Genomic DNA, 17367 nt, shown 5'->3' with positions numbered 1-17367 from the left:
TTCATATTGATAAACAGGCATATTTAGTTATAAAAAGCATTCATTATATTGTAATTTAACTCACCGTCACAATTCTTCACGGGGGAATAAAGGATTCCCTGATTATCTTTTAGCTGTTCGGTCTTCAGAACTGCAAAGCTACTGTGTCCTAAATGAGAAAATGCTTATAGGGTGGTAGGGGACAGGTATCCTCTTTGTTTAAGAGAATGGCCTGATTGATTGCGACAACCATACCATGACACGTCCTGAGAACCCATTCTGACATTCATTTTGAAAAATTTTCTGATCCCCCCATTTGTTTATGCTGAGGTCTTTTGGAGGTTCAGAGGTCATGAGGTCCTTAGCCGCCACAACACCCTACTGTTTTCAGACAGTTGTTTCAAAGACCTTCCACACACACACACACACACACACACACACACACATAGCCTGATATTTCATTCAATGTAAATTACATTTTTTAAACCTTTAGTACCGAAATGTATACATATTGCACGTTTATTTAACAATCCTACATATACATGTTTTACAAGTATTTCCTTTTCTTAGACAAAAATTCTCAGACACTGTCTCTTCCTCCCTTGATCTCCAGCGCCTTCCAGGTTTCGTATGTTTTCTTTTCCATGATAAATCAGTCTTTAGGCCCATGTTCTGTCTTGAAGACAGAAGCGCCCGTAGACGCAAATGTTCACGATTTTGGAAAAGAGTTTCCACATTTCATCATTTCAAGGACTTTAAAGTAATCTCCCCACCTAAAGCTAAAGACAGGCACAAAATATACTGCTCAAAAAAATAAAGGGAACACTTAAACAACACATCCTAGATCTGAATGAAAGAAATAATCTTATTAAATACTTTTTTCTTTACATAGTTGAATGTGCTGACAACAAAATCACACAAAAATAATCAATGGAAATCCAATTTATCAACCCATGGAGGTCTGGATTTGGAGTCACACTCAAAATTAAAGTGGAAATCCACACTACAGGCTGATCCAACTTTGATGTAATGTCCTTAAAAGAAGTCAAAATGAGGCTCAGCAGTGTGTGTGGCCTCCACGTGCCTGTATGATCTCCCTACAACGCCTGGGCATGCTCCTGATGAGGTGGTGGATGGTCTCCTGAGGGATCTCCTCCCAGACCTGGACTAAAGCATCCGCCAAATCCTGGACAGTCTGTGGTGCAATGTGGCGCTGGTGGATGGAGCGAGACATGATGTCCCAGATGTGCTCAATTGGATTCAGGTCTGGGGAACGGGCGGGCCAGTCCATAGCATCAATCTACACACAATACTCCATAATGACAAAGGAAAAACATGTTATTAGAAATGTTTGCTAATTTATTAAAAATCAAAAACTGAAATATCACATTTACACTTTTTGGGTTACTACATAATTCCAATTGTGTTATTTCATAGATTTGATGTCTTCACTATTATTCTACAAAATAGTCAAAATAAAGAAAAACCCTGGAATGAGTAGCAAGTGTCAAAACTTTTGACTGGTACTGGATGGAGCGAGACATGATGTCCCAGATGTGCTCAATTGGATTCAAGTCTGGGGAACGGGCGGGCCAGTCCATAGCATCAATGCCTTCCTCTTGCAGGAACTGCTGACACACTCCAGCCACATGAGGTCTAGCATTGTCTTGCATTAGGAGGAACCCAGGGCCAACCGCACCAGCATATGGTCTCACAAGGGGTCTGAGGATCTCATCTCGGTACCTAATGGCAGTCAGGCTACCTCTGGCGAGCACATGGAGGGCTGTGCGGCCCCCCAAAGAAATGCCACCCCACACCATGACAGACCCACCGCCAAACCGGTCACGCTGGAGGATGTTGCAGGCAGCAGAACGTTCTCCACGGCGTCTCCAGACTCTGTCACGTCTGTCACGTGCTCAGTGTGAACCTGCTTTCATCTGTGAAGAGCACAGGGCGCCAGTGGCGAATTTGCCAATCTTGGTGTTCTCTGGCAAATGCCAAACGTCCTGCACGGTGTTGGGCTGTAAGCACAACCCCCACATGTGGACGTCGGGCCCTCATACCACCCTCATGGAGTCTGTTTCTGACCGTTTGAGCAGACACATGCACATTTGTGGCCTGCTGGAGGTAATTTTGCAGGGCTCTGGCAGTGCTTCTCCTGCTCCTCCTTGCACAAAGGCGAAGGTAGCGGTCCTGCTGCTGGGTTGTTGCCCTCCTACGGCCTCCTCCACGTCTCCTGATGTACTGGCCTGTCTCCTGGTAGCGCCTCCATGCTCTGGACACTACGCTGACAGACACAGCAAACCTTCTTGCCACAGCTCGCATTGATGTGCCATCCTGGATGAGCTGCACTACCTGAGCCACTTGTGTGGGTTGTAGACTCCGTCTCATGCTACTACTAGAGTGAAAGCACCGCCAGCATTCAAAAGTGACCAAAACATCAGCCAGGAAGCATAGGAACTGAGAATTGGTCTGTGGTCCCCACCTGCAGAACCACTCCTTTATTGGGGGTGTCTTGCTAATTGCCTATAATTTACACCTGTTGTCTATTCCATTTGCACAACAGCATGTGAAATGTATTGTCAATCAGTGTTGCTTCCTAAGTGGACAGTTTGATTTCACAGAAGTGTGATTGACTTGGAGTTACATTGTGTTGTTTAAGTGTTCCCTTTATTTTTTTGAGCAGTGTAGTTGACCTCTGTGCAGGCTTTTGAAAATACATATGAACTAACTGATTTGGTGGCATTTAAAATAATGAATTTGGCACAACCTACAATTGTCACTTTGGAGTCTGGACTATATGCCACTGAACAGATTCTTATGGCTTTCAAATCATCTCGCCCGCAGACTTCCTCTTCCAATGCGTACCCCGGGAGGGTTGTCCCACTCAGGGCCTGTTCGATCTGACATAGAGCAAGTCGTATCTTAAGCCATTCTCTCATCCCGAACGCAGGAGAAAAACACCCTGTTTTCGGTTGAAAAAGGGTGTTGAGGCAGCCATTTGTGAAAATCTTCACAGTTGAATCGTCCGGTTTGAAAATGTAACCCATAAGTCCGTCACTCATGTCCACCACACAATTAGGGCATAACAAAGAATGGCTTCGATGGTTTTGTCATTGTGTTCATGACACGAAGGACACAATACACCGACAATTGGTCTAGGAGACATGTTTTATTTCTTTCTTCTTTAGAGTCTTCTGTGGTTTATCTCTCGAGGTTTCTTGTTGCTCGTAGTGATCACAGCTCTTTACTTAAACTGACCAATACCTACCCCCCGCGTAAATAACTGTTTCATATACAACATCACTAAACAGTAGAGACAAACTCACTACAACAGTGCCCTACTCTTTCAAATGTTCAAACACATTCCACAGTTCAACAAGGTCACTACACATCAATCATCATGATAACTTTAATGCAAACACATGCTTTACCCTAAACAGATGCACTATCAGGTTACATAAACACTCACTCGATAGCGTGAGAACGGCAGGACCGGATGTACATATATGGGCATAACCACGTGACACATAAAATACCTCATCAATCACTTTTTCACCTGTGCCGAATACTGTATTCTCTCTCACCTATAACGGTGTTGTACTTGTACACCTATAACGGTGTTATACTTGTACACATATAACGGTGTTATACTTGTACACATATAACGGTGTTATACTTGTACTCCTATAACGCTGTTATACTTGTACTCCTATAACGGTGTTATACTTGTACTCCTATAACGGTGTTATACTCTGTACTCCTATAACGGTGTTATACTTGTACACCTATAACGGTGTTATACTTGTACACCTATAACGGTGTTATACTTGTACTCCTATAACGGTGTTGTACTCTGTACACCTATAACGGTGTCGTACTTGTACACCTATAACGGTGTCGTACTTGTACACCTATAACGGTGTCGTACTTGTACACATATAACGGTGTCGTACTTGTACACATATAACGGTGTCGTACTTGTACACCTATAACGGTGTCGTACTTGTACACCTATAACGGTGTCGTACTTGTACACCTATAACGGTGTCGTACTTGTACACCTATAACGGTGTCGTACTTGTACACCTATAACGGTGTCGTACTTGTACACCTATAACGGTGTCGTACTTGTACACCTATAACGGTGTTATACTTATACACCTATAACGTGTTGTACTTGTACACCTATAACGTGTTGTACTTATACACCTATAACAGATGTATAAATGGTGAAATAACAGTGCCGTCTGAAGGTTGCATTGCCAAATGCAAAAACATAACCCAGTATGTCAAAAAAAGCTGTGCTTTATAAATAGTGACATAACGCATGCTAACTAATGCCTAATGTATGAAAATACGCAACACAAGAACGCAAGTCAAGTTACATTTTGGGTGGCACAATTTTACATATTTGTGTAGTGCAACTACACTGGACAACACATAGCTCATTGCGTTCTTGCGTTGTAAACTTGCATAATTGGTCTAATGCTTTCATTGCAGAGCCAACAGGTTCCATTGGAGCCTCCATTTGCTTTGATAAGGGGTCTCCAGCCCTCTCCTCTGGTCCCTGCATGAAGGCTCTGATGTCAACAACAGTTTGACATGATTGTCACAAACACTCTTACGTCGCACGTTGTTTTACTCTTGATTGACTGAAATACATTTATCTAGAAACTGTAGAGTATGAAATGTGTTCCTTTAAAACAGGTTGGGTTCATGAGACTGTACCGCCATAAATGTTATCTGTTTTTCTCCTCCACTAATCCCTCTCTACTTCCAGTCAATGGCATTTTCCCTCTAGGTGGCGGCAGAGTGACCTTTGTGGACTTTGTGAAGCTAATGGGTCAGAACTTAGATGTTGGCAGACTCAGCAGACATGATAGGAGCAGTGGTGACCCGTCATTTTTTTGAGGGGGGGCTTGCCTGTTTTGCATGTTATTCTGGCATTAATACTTGTCACATACCAGTTTGCAAACAATGTAAAAAAAATAAAAAATAAACATTTTGTTAATGAAGCCGCATACAAACATTGTCTATTTTTTTCTTTCTTGAGTAAGGCAGCTCCAAATTGCAGGTGTTTCAGCCTAGCTCAGTGCTTTCTGTGGTGGTGGGGCAGCCAGCAGAAAAATACGGAGCGTAGGTGTAGGTAATGTTCTCTAGTTGCGCCTTGATTAGCTCAGTGTTCTGCACTCCTGGGGACAGTACGTCACCGCCAAGTCTAAGGGTAGACCTCAAATTCAAGCCCCTTGGGTGCTGCCGTAGAGTTACATTAGAAGTGGCTACCAAGAAGGCTCAAGTTCATTGGCCACAGATAAAATGACGTCACATCACGTTATATCTACAGTAGCTTTGATTGGACTGATCATGTCAACATTACACTTTCAAAATCTTAATCTCAGTCATCATCATGAATCAAGTCGGCAATCTACTGGCAAAACCTTTTTAATCCTTGTCATATGAAGATAAATAATTAAGAGAAATTATAGATAAAACGTATCGGCGCTCATAGGCCATTGGACATAAACATGTCACAAGTTGGAAATCGCAAATTCAACAATGAATGGCTTGGAAGGAATCAGTGACAGTGGCTAACTGCAAGCCTTGCAAAGCAATCACTAACCTGCTATTCAGTGGAGTGGCTGTGTGGTCCCAAATCTGGGATTAAGTGTCTCTTTTCCAAGTTTAAAATGATAAACATTCAACATTGGCCATGCTGTCAATGAAGCAGGATTTGTGCCGTGATCAAAACAACTTAACTCGGAACAACGAAAACTTGACTTCAGTGAATTCAAGACAACTGGGAATTCCTGAAAAAACGAGCTCCGACTGGGAAATACGTTTTGAACGGTCATCCAACTCGGAATTGTAAGTCGGGAACTCGGACCTCTTTCTAGAGCTACGAACTGAAGATCAATGACGTCATCATAATTTGACCTCATTTTTTTCCAGAGTTCCCAGTTGTCTTGAAAGCACCATCAATCCAGAGAATGCCAGACTTTGATTACAAAATTTGCCCATGAAGGACCGCCGTCCCGCCTTCCTGTTCAAGTGAGCACAGCACAACAAGGTGAGCCCAAAAATGACTTGCATGCTGCTGCATATATAATGCAATATGCCAGGGAGATATGTATACTGTAGCTAAGAAAGTAATACTAAGTGTATGTTGTGTAGTAAGCTGTTAGTAGCCCATGTGCCTCACCCTAAAAATGTGGTCTATTTACGCCTCTTAATTTCGCCTACTGTTATGACTTGGTGGTGCACATGTAGCCTATAACCGGTTTTAGAGAAATGTAATCATCAAATTTTGTAAGAGCTTTGTCTGCTTATATGCCCCCTTTATTTATACAACAGTTCTGACTTGGTGTACAGGGAGAACACTGTAAGAATGGCCCATGTTCTGAATTCTGTCGCTGTACATTTCAAAAGTGCTAAACAAATAGTTATATTGATTATGTCCATACTAGCTTGCTCATTAATGTCATAATCGAAATTACAGATTGCCTCTTATCCGCTTATCATCCCCTTATGCCATAGTTTGTACATCTCAATTGTCATTAGAAACCACATTTGTTTAAGCAAGTCAGCCATATCAGCTATGTTTTTTAGACGGCAGTAAATGAGGCTGAATGAACTGTTTCGCTGCCAGACAAGGCTCCGCTGATAGCCAGGTGTAGCAGTTGTAAGATGGGACAGCTTTATGTCGGCCCTAACAGTTTGTGGGTACTATTTGTCACAGTTAAAGTGCAATTAATGTATTGTTTAGTGGTGTAGTGTCTTTGCTGGCATTTTTCTTCTTTTTCTTTGCCCCACCAAGATTTACAAACTAAATCACCACTGGATAGGAGTGAATGGATGCTTTCAGAGGTATGGAGTCTACATGACTGTTTAAATCTGTTGATACTGTAGAATCACCTAATATCAAAACTGTTCACTTATTTCCTCTCTCAACCTGCTCTTCCTCTACTTCTCTTCTTCTCTCCTGCTCTCACTCACTTTCATACATTTGTGGGTGTATTTGTTCTTACTTATTTTCATTGCTATAGAAACAAGCCCTAACAATACTTAATGTCTGTTTTAATTGCATAACTTACATTCTAATAATACATTTATTTGTAAAGCATTTTTTATGCATTTTGTTGATAGCGCTACGCCATATAGTCAATTAACAAATATTGATTAATTATTTAAAGAAAAGGTCTGTGGTATGATTATATTATAAGGTAGATTAGGAGGGGGGGGGGGAATTCATCCTACTGTATAATAAAAATATTTCAAGAGTTTTAAAATGTTAATTTTAATATTTTTATTAACTTAAAATATATCTATGAGCGAATGAAGTAAAATAAACGTAATCTCAATTAACAGTTTTTATTTAAAAGTGGTATACATCGTTGTTAGTATGATGGATCATAGGATATGATACATGCATTTTTCTACAATAAAATAATGCTGAGATTTTGAAAGTAAATCAGGGGTATATAAAAAGTATTTCAATGATAAATGTTGTACATTTGATGTTAAGTAGTTGATGAATCATTGCTTATGCATTTTTCTAAAGTAAAAGAATGAAGATATTTTTTGGGGAAATCAGATGTGTATACATTCTTTACATTTGACAAATCTGAGACAAATAAACAAACAATGGAATAATTAACTTGTTACATGACAGAAATGAATATTTTAACATGCATGCAACTAAAGTAGCCCAACTTCATTTCATAAGATGAGGACTAAGATGTTCTCTTCTTACAAAACTACAAAAGCCTTTCACAATGCACAGTATGCATGCATCTGTTTCAAAGGCTTTTTGTAAAGGTGTAAAACATAGCATTACATATAGAATCACATATCTATGGATGTAAATCACAATGGACAATATTTACAATCACATTATGTACAGTCTGCACTGATCTATGGATCCCTTTAGTCCATCACTGGGCTAGTCCTTCAAAGACTGTATAAATGATACACAAGATAAAACTAAATCAAACCAAAGATAATATACAATATCTAAGATCAAACAAACAAAATGATATTTCTTTCATAAGTAGTTACACTTCTATCTTGTAGGTATTGTCACGTCCTGGCCAGTATAAGGGTTAATTGTTATTGTAGTTTGGTCAGGACGTGGCAGAGGGTATTTGTTTTATGTGGTTCAGGGTGGTGTGTTAGGAGGGTGTTTGATTTATTATTTCTGGGTTTTGAGTTATGGTCTATGTTTATGTATTTCTATGTGTAGTCTAGTGAGTGTGTTTCTATGTTGAGTTAATTGGGGTGGACTTCCAATTGAAGGCAGCTGTTTGGTGTTGCCTTTGATTGGAAGTCCTATATTAGTTGGGTGTGTTTGTCTTGTATTTGTGGGAGATTGCGTGTTTTTGTGAGCCTGCAAAACTGTCATTTGTCGTGCTTATTGTTTTCTTGTTTTTTTCGTGTTCAACGTTCGTTAAATTAAGAAAATGAACACCAACTCTGCTGCATATTGGTCCACCTTTTCAGACGACGATTTCGCTATATTGTCCTCTGACGAAGAAAGCCGTGACAGGTATATCCTTGTTTCATTATATTCATCCCAATGAGCATAATCTACATTAAATTCTAATCCAGCTGTTTATACAAATGATGTGAATATATTTGTCTAACATTGAGAATTGAAGACTCCAGTCCAAGTCAACTAGTAGTCAACAGTATGATTATAATCTCTATCCAGCACAGCCAGAAGAGGACTGGCCTCCCCTCAGAGCCTGGCTCCTCTCTAGGTTTCTTCCTAGGTTCCTGCCTTTCTAGGGAGTTTGTTCTATCCACCGTCCCTCTACATCTGCATTACTTGCTGTTTGGGGTTTTAGGCTGGGTTTCTGTATAATTATCTGCTGATGTAAAAGGGCTTTATAAATGCGTTGATTGATTGAGTATGTGTGGTATAACTCCACTTTCCTTCATATACTGCAGTTATCTGTCAGTCTACAGTATGGTATAACTCCACCTTCCTTCATATACTGCAGTTATATGTCAGTCTTATCCACTGAAAGCGTTTTTCCATCCTGACTATATACACTGAGTATACAAAACATTAAGGACACCTGCTCTTTCCATGCCATAGACCAGGGATGGGCCACAAAACAATCTCATAAGGCGCTTGAAGGTCTGTGTACCCACATCCATATAATGAAATTGCTTGCATTTTGACAGCAGAGATACATTCTGTACGCTTCTAGTTAATTCCGTGCAATTCCACACATTTTGCCAAGTGGTTTAGAGAAAATGTGACAAATGTAAAGCAAGTTTGCTGGAATTCTACACATTTTGCCATAGGGTGGAGAAAAATGGTTGCATTTTTTAATATAATATCTGAGTTAGACTGACTCTCAAAATCAATAGGAGACCCCATCAGGTAATTCAACCATAATAGTTTAGATTGCTGGCCGCTAAACTAACTTAGCAATCTAAAATTAATTTGCTGACATGGGCTAAATGACTGACTATCAGTGACTTACATAACAAGAGAAAAACTGCGGATGCAAAACCACATTTCTAAATTGCACCTTGTGTATTCTACTATTCTACCTGGCAACTAAGAACCCTTAGAACCTGATGGGCAGGGATTCTGCTGTCCTAGTGACAGGAATAAGCTGCTTCTACCATTGGGATGACAGGACAAGTCCTTCAGCATGTTTCATATGCTCATTTGGGGGTTTGGATCTGTTTTATATTCTGCTTTCAGCACCCATTATCCAGGAATAAATTACCTTCTGGAAGCACCGATCCCAACCATTGTACTCAGAGCATTAACTGGAGTATGCATCTGCAACCACGCCGTTTCTGACACTAAACATTCATTTCTCCAATTTGACAGACTCCCACAGGCTTTGTCCACTTCAGGAAATGTGTCATGTCATCATTACTCTGGCATTTTATTAAGTCTTGAATCAAGCTCTTTTTTAAATCATACACAGCCTCACTGTAGCCAGCGTTGACTGGAGACATAGGGGGAGTCCCATGCCAGAGTCCTGGGATGTAGTAACTGCTTGTGTCTGGATCATACTCCATCACATCAGTGAACTTGGTGATATTCTCCTTCTTCTCCATTCTGGCTGCTGCCTGGGTCATTTCATCCAACAACTTCTTCCTGTCCCTCATGTTGTTGTCATGAGCAGACATGTCTGACACATTCTGGTGCACAAAATGACATACTGGCTTTTTCCCCACTTCCTTCATCCTGATAAAAGCATGAACAACAATCTGCAGAATGTCTTTCATCTCTGTGGAGTTCTCCATGGAGATGTTGATGATAGTGACATCACTGAGTCAAATCACCAGTGTTGCCAGTTCATTGTCATGTTCATAGCTATGATCTAGTTGAGCCAACTCCGGTGATTTCAACCCCTCTGTGTCAATCACCATGATAAAGTCACATTTCAGCTCCGCCTTGAGTTCTTTGTTGACTTTAATCAGTAGCATGAAGGCCCCTCTGGTGCATCTTCCACTGCTGACAGCAAACTGGACTCCAAACATGGTGTTGAAGAGAGTGGACTTCCCTGTGCTTTGGACCCCTAAAACTGAGACAACAAGGATCTTGCTGTTAGAGTCCACAAGAGTATGAAGCTGAGTCAGAACAGCTGATATCCATTTCAGAGGGATATTTGATGCATCTCCATCCACAAGCTCAACGGGGAAACCATCCAACAGCATCTGAGCACACAATCCAGGGAGATGCTCCATCTGTTTCCTTTGAGGGCTGTCTTCAGGGAGGGAGCAGGCAGCTTCATATAACTGGCCCAACTCACGCAGGAAGTGTTCAAGACCTAAGGAACAGTCAGATAATTGCTTATCCAAATCTTTAATGTCGTCTTTTCTCTCCGGAGAATATTGGCAAAGATCTTTGTACCGGTCCCTCAAACCAGACAGGTTCTTCGGTGACAGATTGTCCAGATTTATCGGCCTCCATTTGAGGAAATAGGAACGCTCAGGTCCTGATCTTGACATTCCTAAAATGAAGCTTGTCATGGCATCTGACATGTCAAATGTATGTTGCTTCCCTTTCAACTCTTCCTTCGTTTTATTCAGAGAGCTCATGTAGTGTTCAATGTCTTGATCCCCTGCTTTTCTAAGCCTACACCTCTCTTTCTCCAACTGGGAAAGCTCTTTCCAGATTTGCCCTTGTAAGGGTAGTTTGTCTTTGAATTTGACTGTGTCTGTGATGTTCCTGGTGATTTCATCTGCTCTCTTCCTGGCACTCTGACATTCATCACGGTCTTCATCAACCAAAATCCCAATGTGACGAGCCACGTCAGTCATGTTTTCCACTGTCAACCGGTCTGGACTTTTTTCAATGACGTCACCAACAGATGATTGCAGGGTTTTGACAAATTCTGCATCGTTTTTCTTATTCTTCACAATCACATTTTGGTCATTGATACTGCCATTTGTGATCATTTGTTTCAATGTGTCTACACTGAACGATTTTCTTTGAGAGTTGACGACCAGAAATAACTCTGCTTTTGTGTTTTTGCTTTTCAACAAATTGAGATATGCCTTTAAATCATCAGTGAAAATGTAAACTGCAGCTGATGTTTGACACAGAAAGGAGAACTGTTTTTCAAAGGACCTGATGTCTCCTCTGAGATTGGCCACCACCATAGGCTTAGTGAAGATGTCGATGTTTCTGTTCCCACATGGAAGGTACCAGCTGATTTCAACCAGACCATCTGAGATTCTATGAGTGATGTCACCACATTCCATATCATGATGAACAAATGTGTCATGGTACTGCTGAGGGTTACTAAGCAGTTTGTTCAAGATCTGAGACTTGGACACTCTAATCTCCCCTAACCTAACAAAGGACACCATGGGAATATCAGAGAGTACAATTCTCTCCTCCACAAAAGCCTTTGTGGATGTTTGGGAAGAGAGTCTAAACTTCTTCACTATGTCCCTTAAGGCCCACAGCATCAAAGTGCTTTCTTTTGTGTCACAGTTGGGCAGCAAGAGAGGAACAGCAAACTGACACATGGACATTTTCTGGACCATTTCCTGCTGCAGGAAACCATCTGAGCACAGAAACAGGGCTGTTATCAGGTCCAGTGGATTAATTACATTTCTGTTGGCAGAGTCACTTTTTAGATTCTCAAAACGGTCTGTTCCCCAAAATGAAACACCTGCATCAGAGGACATACATTTTACACTCCTTGCATTCAGATTTGCCATCATTAATTTCTTAAGGAAGGCCCCTGGAAGTGACTGCATAGTGGTAAGAGGTTCATCTGATGTAGTATTAGCATTTATCTCAAGGACAGTACTTAACGTCAGCTTGTTTTCATAATGATCTTCTAGTCCAGTCTTTGACAACAGCTCCATAAGATAGGATCCTGTAAATAGAAAAGGAAGATCAGGAAATAGGAAATATTCAGGGAAATCACCATAATATATTTCTCATCAGGGAAGATACTGTATCACATCCCATGTTGACACATCAATTATGATTAGCTCATTTACATTACAGTCATTTAGATAACTAGTCAGTTTGACACCAAAGATAATACTTAAGTAGGTTACTTCATTACAACGTGCACTTAAAATGAACCTTACAAATAGCAGTGTTGGGTGATATGGAAAGCCATATTCAATAAATAATATAATACTGTAGGAAAGGTTTTCATCTTTAGCGCACAATCTGTGGATACTATTTGACTAGAAAGGTTCTAAATGTTTGTAAAACATCACAATTGAAAAATAAATGGCACATGGAAACCAAACGAGGGTGGTCTATGGTGATGGGTGGGATGGGCTGAGAGTGGCTGAGGGGTGAGATTAAAGAGCTTATGTTTGGTAATGTATTATTATGTGATTGCTGTATATAAAAGTACCAGGTATGTACAATGTATATGTAGCAGAAAACCTGTTAAAAAAGATGTGTCCTCCGAAGAGGTGGGTGGTGGATGAGTTAATAAACATCTTACTTTTTACATTTTTTTATAAGTAGGGTACTTCCTTACTTGTGGTGAGGGTTGTTGACACCAGTTGACTTTGCCTTCCATCTTCCAGCATAGTGCAGACAGAGACAGAGTACTGAGTACTACCTTGCAGGTCAGAGAGAGTGATGCTGGGTGAAGACGTGGTAGTGATGTGTGGTTCTGTCCCTGGACAGTGGTAGGAGACCTGCTAATGATGTTGGGTTTGGTCCAATCCTGGTGGCTGGCTCCAGCTAACAGCAGCTGATGTGGTGTCCACTGAGTTAACAGTCAGCTGGTCTGGAGCAGGGGGGTACTAAGGGAAAATACATTATTGTCAGGCTACAGTTTAGCTCCAGAAACATATTACAGGAGTGTTATATGTAGGTTTTGGGGTTTTGCTCATTTTTGTTTTTGAGGTTGGTTCTGTTTGGGTGTGGTTTGAACTGATTGGAATCATCCTCGTTGTTCAGGATGTGTTTCACCTGTTGCCTCATTAGTTAGTCTTACTGGCAGAGGAAATATTTAAGAGCAGCTGACCCGGTGCTCCATTTGGCATGAGAGACATTGGAAATGCTTGACCACGGTTTAGCTCTTACTCTTTGAGTGTGATAAAAACAAAGTATTTTATCCTGTGTTCTCCCCATTGATTTCCTCCACTTGCTATTAGCTCCATATAAGTTGGCGTGGGTTTTTATTTTGGTTTGCCTTTTCTCAGGGCAACTTAAGTGGGCACTTATGGGGGTGTCTTTTAGGACACAGATTCTTGTTGCTAGTCAACTTTCAGGGAACATGCCATGGATGTCTGAGAACCCCTCCTAAAACCCCACCTGTTTCATTCTGGTTGTTCAGGGCTTATTTGTTAGTTCCCTATTTCTGTTGAGCAGCAATATTATTGGTTTTCTTATTGGGGAACGTAACTGGGCTAGTCCGGGATATTGTTTTCCATGAGTATGATAGTGACTAATCACCTACTCTGAAGCTCTACTATGCCCAGAGATTTGAGTTTTCAAAATACACTTTTGGGGTAGAGTTTCTGTTACTGACAACCACTCAGAGGGTGGTGAAATCTGTGAAAAGTGCATAAACACACAGGCTAATAAACAAAACAGATGGACTTTGATTTGGGAGCATTTGTGGGGAACCCTACTTGGGAGTTACTTGATAAATGTATGAAGACAAATCTTCTCATTGCAAAGCACTATGACATCAAAGTGGTACATGCTGATCCAAAAACAGTAGTCAGTGTTAATTGGTGGAGGAGGAAATCCTCCCAGAGAGGGAGGATGATGAAAAGGGTCCTACAGGTGGTAAAATACACCCCGTAGACTTGCAACTGCCAGAGGTAGAACTAAAGGCAAAATGGGCGCAACAGAAATTAGAGCTCGAGCAGGCCATTAAGCAGGCCATTCAGTTAAAACAAAACAATAAGAACGTGCTGCCAGAGAACAAGAACATGAGCCAATCGATTAAAAGAGATAGAGATGGTAGCATGCCAGAGAGATAGAGCTGGAAGCACTTTGAATCAGGTCAGTCTATCCTGCACCCTCAATAGTGTTTGATCTGAGTCGGAACAGCCAGCTTGTACCGCCTTTCAGCGGAAAGGAGATGGACGTATATATTTTACTTGTTTGAGCGGATTGCCACATCCCCTAATATGTCCGCGTGATATCTGGTCACTGCTCCTCCAAAGTGTTCTTGTGAGGAAAGGTCTGAAAGTGTACGCCGCTTTCTCTTGACCAGAGTTCAGATTATGACACTATTAAAGCTGCTATACTTCCAGCTTACGAGTTGGTCCCACAGGCATACAGAGAAGTTTTGTAAATTACAAAACACAGAATCACAAAGCCATGTTGAATTCGTAAGGGAACAGTCATGTATTATTGATCAGTGGTGTGGTTCTCAAGAGGTCAAGGACCTTGAGGATTCAAAGACTCATAGTTCTCGAGTAGTTAAAGAATTTATGAGCACAAGGATCTCACACTTGAGAAAGCTGCAGCTGCTGATTTAGTTTGTGTTGACACATAAAACTACCTTCACAAACAAAGCACCCAGTAGTTATATCCGATTTGGAGGAAGTGAATGTTGTGCCAAATAATGTTGTTTGTAAGGAACCCAGAGTAGAGGAACCTGATGGGTTATCAGTATAGTAGTGCTATGTCTAAGAAGATTGCCAAGAGCAAGCAGTGTTGAGGAGGATGTCAGCGATTCCACCATGTTCGATCTATCTGAGACTTTTATGTGTGGTTCTGATTTCGGTAAACCTCCTGAGTTGACTTCTCTGAAAACCCCAAAGGTGAGTGAGTTTGTAGGACTTATAAAAGAAGAGAGGGTTCCTGCAGTTGACACTTCGATGTCTAGGAAGCAGCTTATTGCTGAACAGAGTAAAGATTCTTCCCTCGGCCCTCTTTTTGCTGAGATACGTCCAGAGGAGTTTGATAAAGTTCGGGTTAATTTGACAGAGAAGGTGTTCTGATGAGGAAATGGCGTTCTTTGGGGCAATGGCTGAACTATGCCTCTTTCAGCCTCCCCAAGAGGCCAACATCTCTTGATTAGGATGCTCGGTGTTGCACTAAGATTGCTCACTTCAACAAAAAAATGAAACACGTTAAACATTTAATAAAATGTGTAAAACCTTATGGGAGAAAAGGTCAAATAAGGCCAGAGCTTTTGATATGGTTAGAAATAAGCTCAGAACAGAAGCAACAAAACAAATTTGATTTGTGATGTAACAAAATTGCTCTAGTTACTGGTAAAGAGACGATGAGTTGTAATTGGGGGAAGATCTCTTACTAGTGCAGATTGTTGTAGAGAAACTCTATTCCCCATTGCTCAGCACAGTTGCAACACTAACAGTGTACTCGGTGCCGGGTTGCAGGTTTGAGTGTTTTGTGGCAGTCGTCAGTCAGTATTGGCTGCACTGGGGTCTGTTCCTGGGCTGCAGTAGGATATGGACTTTCTCCATCTCTTCAGCCTTGATCCAGCTGAGATTGGAGAGGTCTCTTCCAAATGGAACATCTTTAAATCTGAGTGCTAGGAGCACTGTAATAAAATCTATATTTGTTTAGAAGAGATGGGCTGATGGTCCCAAAATGTCTCTAGGAATGAATGAATGATGTAGTCTGGAGGTAGGTAATGATGTAGTGAAGGATGTGGATGAGAGGTAGTCTAGTGGTTAAGCGCGTTGGGCCAGTAAACGAAAGGTCGCTGGTTTGAATCCCAGTCTGACATCAGCAACAGGACCTGGAATCCCAGACTCTGTGAAAAATCTGTTGATTTTTCCCTTGAGCAAGGCACTTAACCCTAATTGCTCAGGATATGAGTGTCTGCTAAATGACTAAAATGTAGTCTGAATAAAAACACAAGTTGTCCTACTGTACCTGCGGATAGGGATGCTGAGACACATCTGCTTTGTCTTCCATCTTCTCCCTCTGTAGCCACGTTGAACTGGTACTTTTTACCAGGGTTGAGTCTGCTTATTTCAACTTCATGAACATTTTTCACCCCTAGACTGCACGGTTCCACGTCGCAACCCCAGGTCACTCTGAACTTCTGTGGTCCCTTCAGCCCTTTAGGAGGACCCCAGCTCAGAGACACAGTCTGAAGTCAACAACAGGACCTGGATGTCACCAGGAGGGGGCAGCACTGGTGAAGGAATAACGGGTGATTGAAAAACAGACTTCATTGACATTACAAACACACATTTGTACTATTGATACCAGCAGTTAAAGGACAACAATTGACGTCTTACAAAATGTATCCTATAAAATTGAGACTCAAATTAAATAATATTGTTTGGGTCAGTTTATTCTGTTTCCACATACTGTATACTGTACATACCATCATCTGAGGCCAGCGTTGTGTGTTGGTCTCCATCAAAACTCTTAGGCTGCGAGAACAAAATAAGATTTAGTCATTTCTTTAAAAACAAAATATTTTGCTAAATGTAAAACAGATGTTTTTTCAAAGATACATAACTGCTTTTGATATTCTTCTGTAACGCTTAAAGCTCAGATGAGGTGTTGTGAATTTAACATTGTAATAGCTAGTCCCATTTTTTTGAGTCACGTCCACCTCCATCCTTGACTTTTCCTAAATAAGTAAATGTATCACACTGACGTTGTTAGAATGACGATATCACAACTTTTACAATGCATGTTTACTTTAAATCTGTCTATCTGCATATTTCAAGACATGGTATTTGAGGGAGCGGTGAGATACCCAATGGGGTGGACCATACAGTACCTTTCTCGTCGATGATATTGAAAAGACTTCCTACTGGAAACCAAATGATGCTCCATCACTACAACAGTGGATGAATGAAATGTATTATTATTTAAATATTGAAAAGGTGTGGGCTCCAGAGAAAAGTAGAACAGTGTAATTTGAGGCCATATGGCACAGTGTTACAAGCACTGGAAAGTTCCAGGAGATGGAGGGG

General features: G+C 41.0%; 1 protein-coding gene across 1 annotated transcript; it reads right to left on the bottom strand.

Moving 5' to 3' along the window:
* Positions 1-10269: 10269 nt before the first annotated feature.
* Positions 10270-13235, bottom strand: LOC106610513 (up-regulator of cell proliferation-like). The gene is made up of 2 exons (XM_014209895.2): positions 12972-13235; positions 10270-12344 (listed from the first exon to the last, which is right to left on the bottom strand). The coding sequence occupies exons 1-2, from the start codon at positions 13021-13023 to the stop codon at positions 10285-10287; spliced, it is 2112 nt and encodes a 703-aa protein (XP_014065370.2). The 5' UTR covers positions 13024-13235; the 3' UTR covers positions 10270-10284.
* Between the last annotated feature and the right edge of the window lie 4132 nt (positions 13236-17367).

This window comes from Salmo salar, chromosome ssa04 (genome assembly GCF_905237065.1).
Source record: "Salmo salar chromosome ssa04, Ssal_v3.1, whole genome shotgun sequence".
Lineage (NCBI taxonomy): Eukaryota > Metazoa > Chordata > Actinopteri > Salmoniformes > Salmonidae > Salmo > Salmo salar.
The sequence above is the reverse complement of the archived record's forward strand: the minus strand, read 5'-3'. Positions and strand labels throughout refer to the sequence as shown.